At 47.9% G+C, this 1,132-nt stretch overlaps 1 protein-coding gene across 1 annotated transcript; it reads right to left on the bottom strand.

Moving 5' to 3' along the window:
* Positions 1–19: 19 nt before the first annotated feature.
* Positions 20–1,129, bottom strand: LOC119342730 (noroxomaritidine synthase 2-like; the record flags this gene model as incomplete). The annotated part of the gene is made up of 1 exon (XM_037614139.1): positions 20–1,129. A coding segment is annotated over one exon (1,110 nt), but the record flags the coding sequence as incomplete, so codon positions are not given.
* Positions 1,130–1,132: the final 3 nt, after the last annotated feature.

Genomic DNA, 1,132 nt, shown 5'->3' with positions numbered 1-1,132 from the left:
AAAAAAAAGGAGTCTAATATTACACTTCTCGCTTCTTCAGCTTAACCATAAGCCCGTTTTTCATCTCTAGTATACAAGATGCCTTGGGCTCGATGCTTTGCCCTTTCTCCAGATGCACATCGAAGTTCCATAGCGTTGAGGCCACGACAATCATCATCTGCATAACCGCGATTTCCTTACCGAGGCACATCCTTGGCCCCGAGTTAAAGGCCAGGAACTTGTGAGGTGGTACATACCTTAGACCATTGCCATCCTTCAAGAGCCACCTATCTGGGTTATAGTCAAGGCAGTCCTTACCCCATATGCCCTCCATTCTCCCCATGGAATGAAGAGAAATAAAGATGGCGTCGCCGGCATGCACCTCATGGCCACTCGGCATTGTATCATCAGCGACCACCGTCTTGAGCTCAGTAGGCGCCGGCGGGTACAACCTAAGAGTCTCATACAAGGCAGAACTAAGATAGGATAAAGATCTGGTCTCATCCGGCTCAAATATCACCATAGTTCCAACACCAGCTACTACTTTATGTGATGCAACCGGTGAGAGTTCGTTGCGGATGATTGAAACGATGTTAGGGTTCTGGGCGAGGTTGTAGAAGATCCATGTCAAGGCTATTCCAACTGTGTCCCTCGCAACGAGCATGTAGCCAATGGTGATAGCACAAAACAAGTCATCATTAGCGTAGCATGGGTCATCGAGGAAGAAAGATACAATATCCACACCTTCTTCTTCCTCATCATTATTAACTTGCCACGTCTTGATATTCCTCCTCTCCATCATCTCCTTGATGAACCTTCGTAGCAGTGTGTGCTCCACATTGAGCTTTTTCTCAGGACCGATGTTTAACCACCTCATCAGTTTCCAGCAATAAGATGGCATCATGTGCCGAAAGCATACCACCTCCATGACTATGTCCAAGGCAACCGCGACAACCATGGGTGGCATTTCCGATGATAGGAGGCCAGGATCAACACCGAAGAGAGGCATAGCAGCCAGGTCAAACATAAACCTGGACATCATATGTTGCATGTCGAATGGAATGTTTGTGTTTGACATGTGGGTAAACAACGGGAGGAGGTCATTCTCCACCTTCCGGCAGCAGCAAGCCACCATACTGGCAACTAGTCGTGG

This window comes from Triticum dicoccoides, unplaced genomic scaffold (assembly GCF_002162155.2).
Source record: "Triticum dicoccoides isolate Atlit2015 ecotype Zavitan unplaced genomic scaffold, WEW_v2.0 scaffold103355, whole genome shotgun sequence".
Taxonomy (NCBI): Eukaryota; Viridiplantae; Streptophyta; class Magnoliopsida; order Poales; family Poaceae; genus Triticum; species Triticum dicoccoides.
The sequence above is the reverse complement of the archived record's forward strand: the minus strand, read 5'-3'. Positions and strand labels throughout refer to the sequence as shown.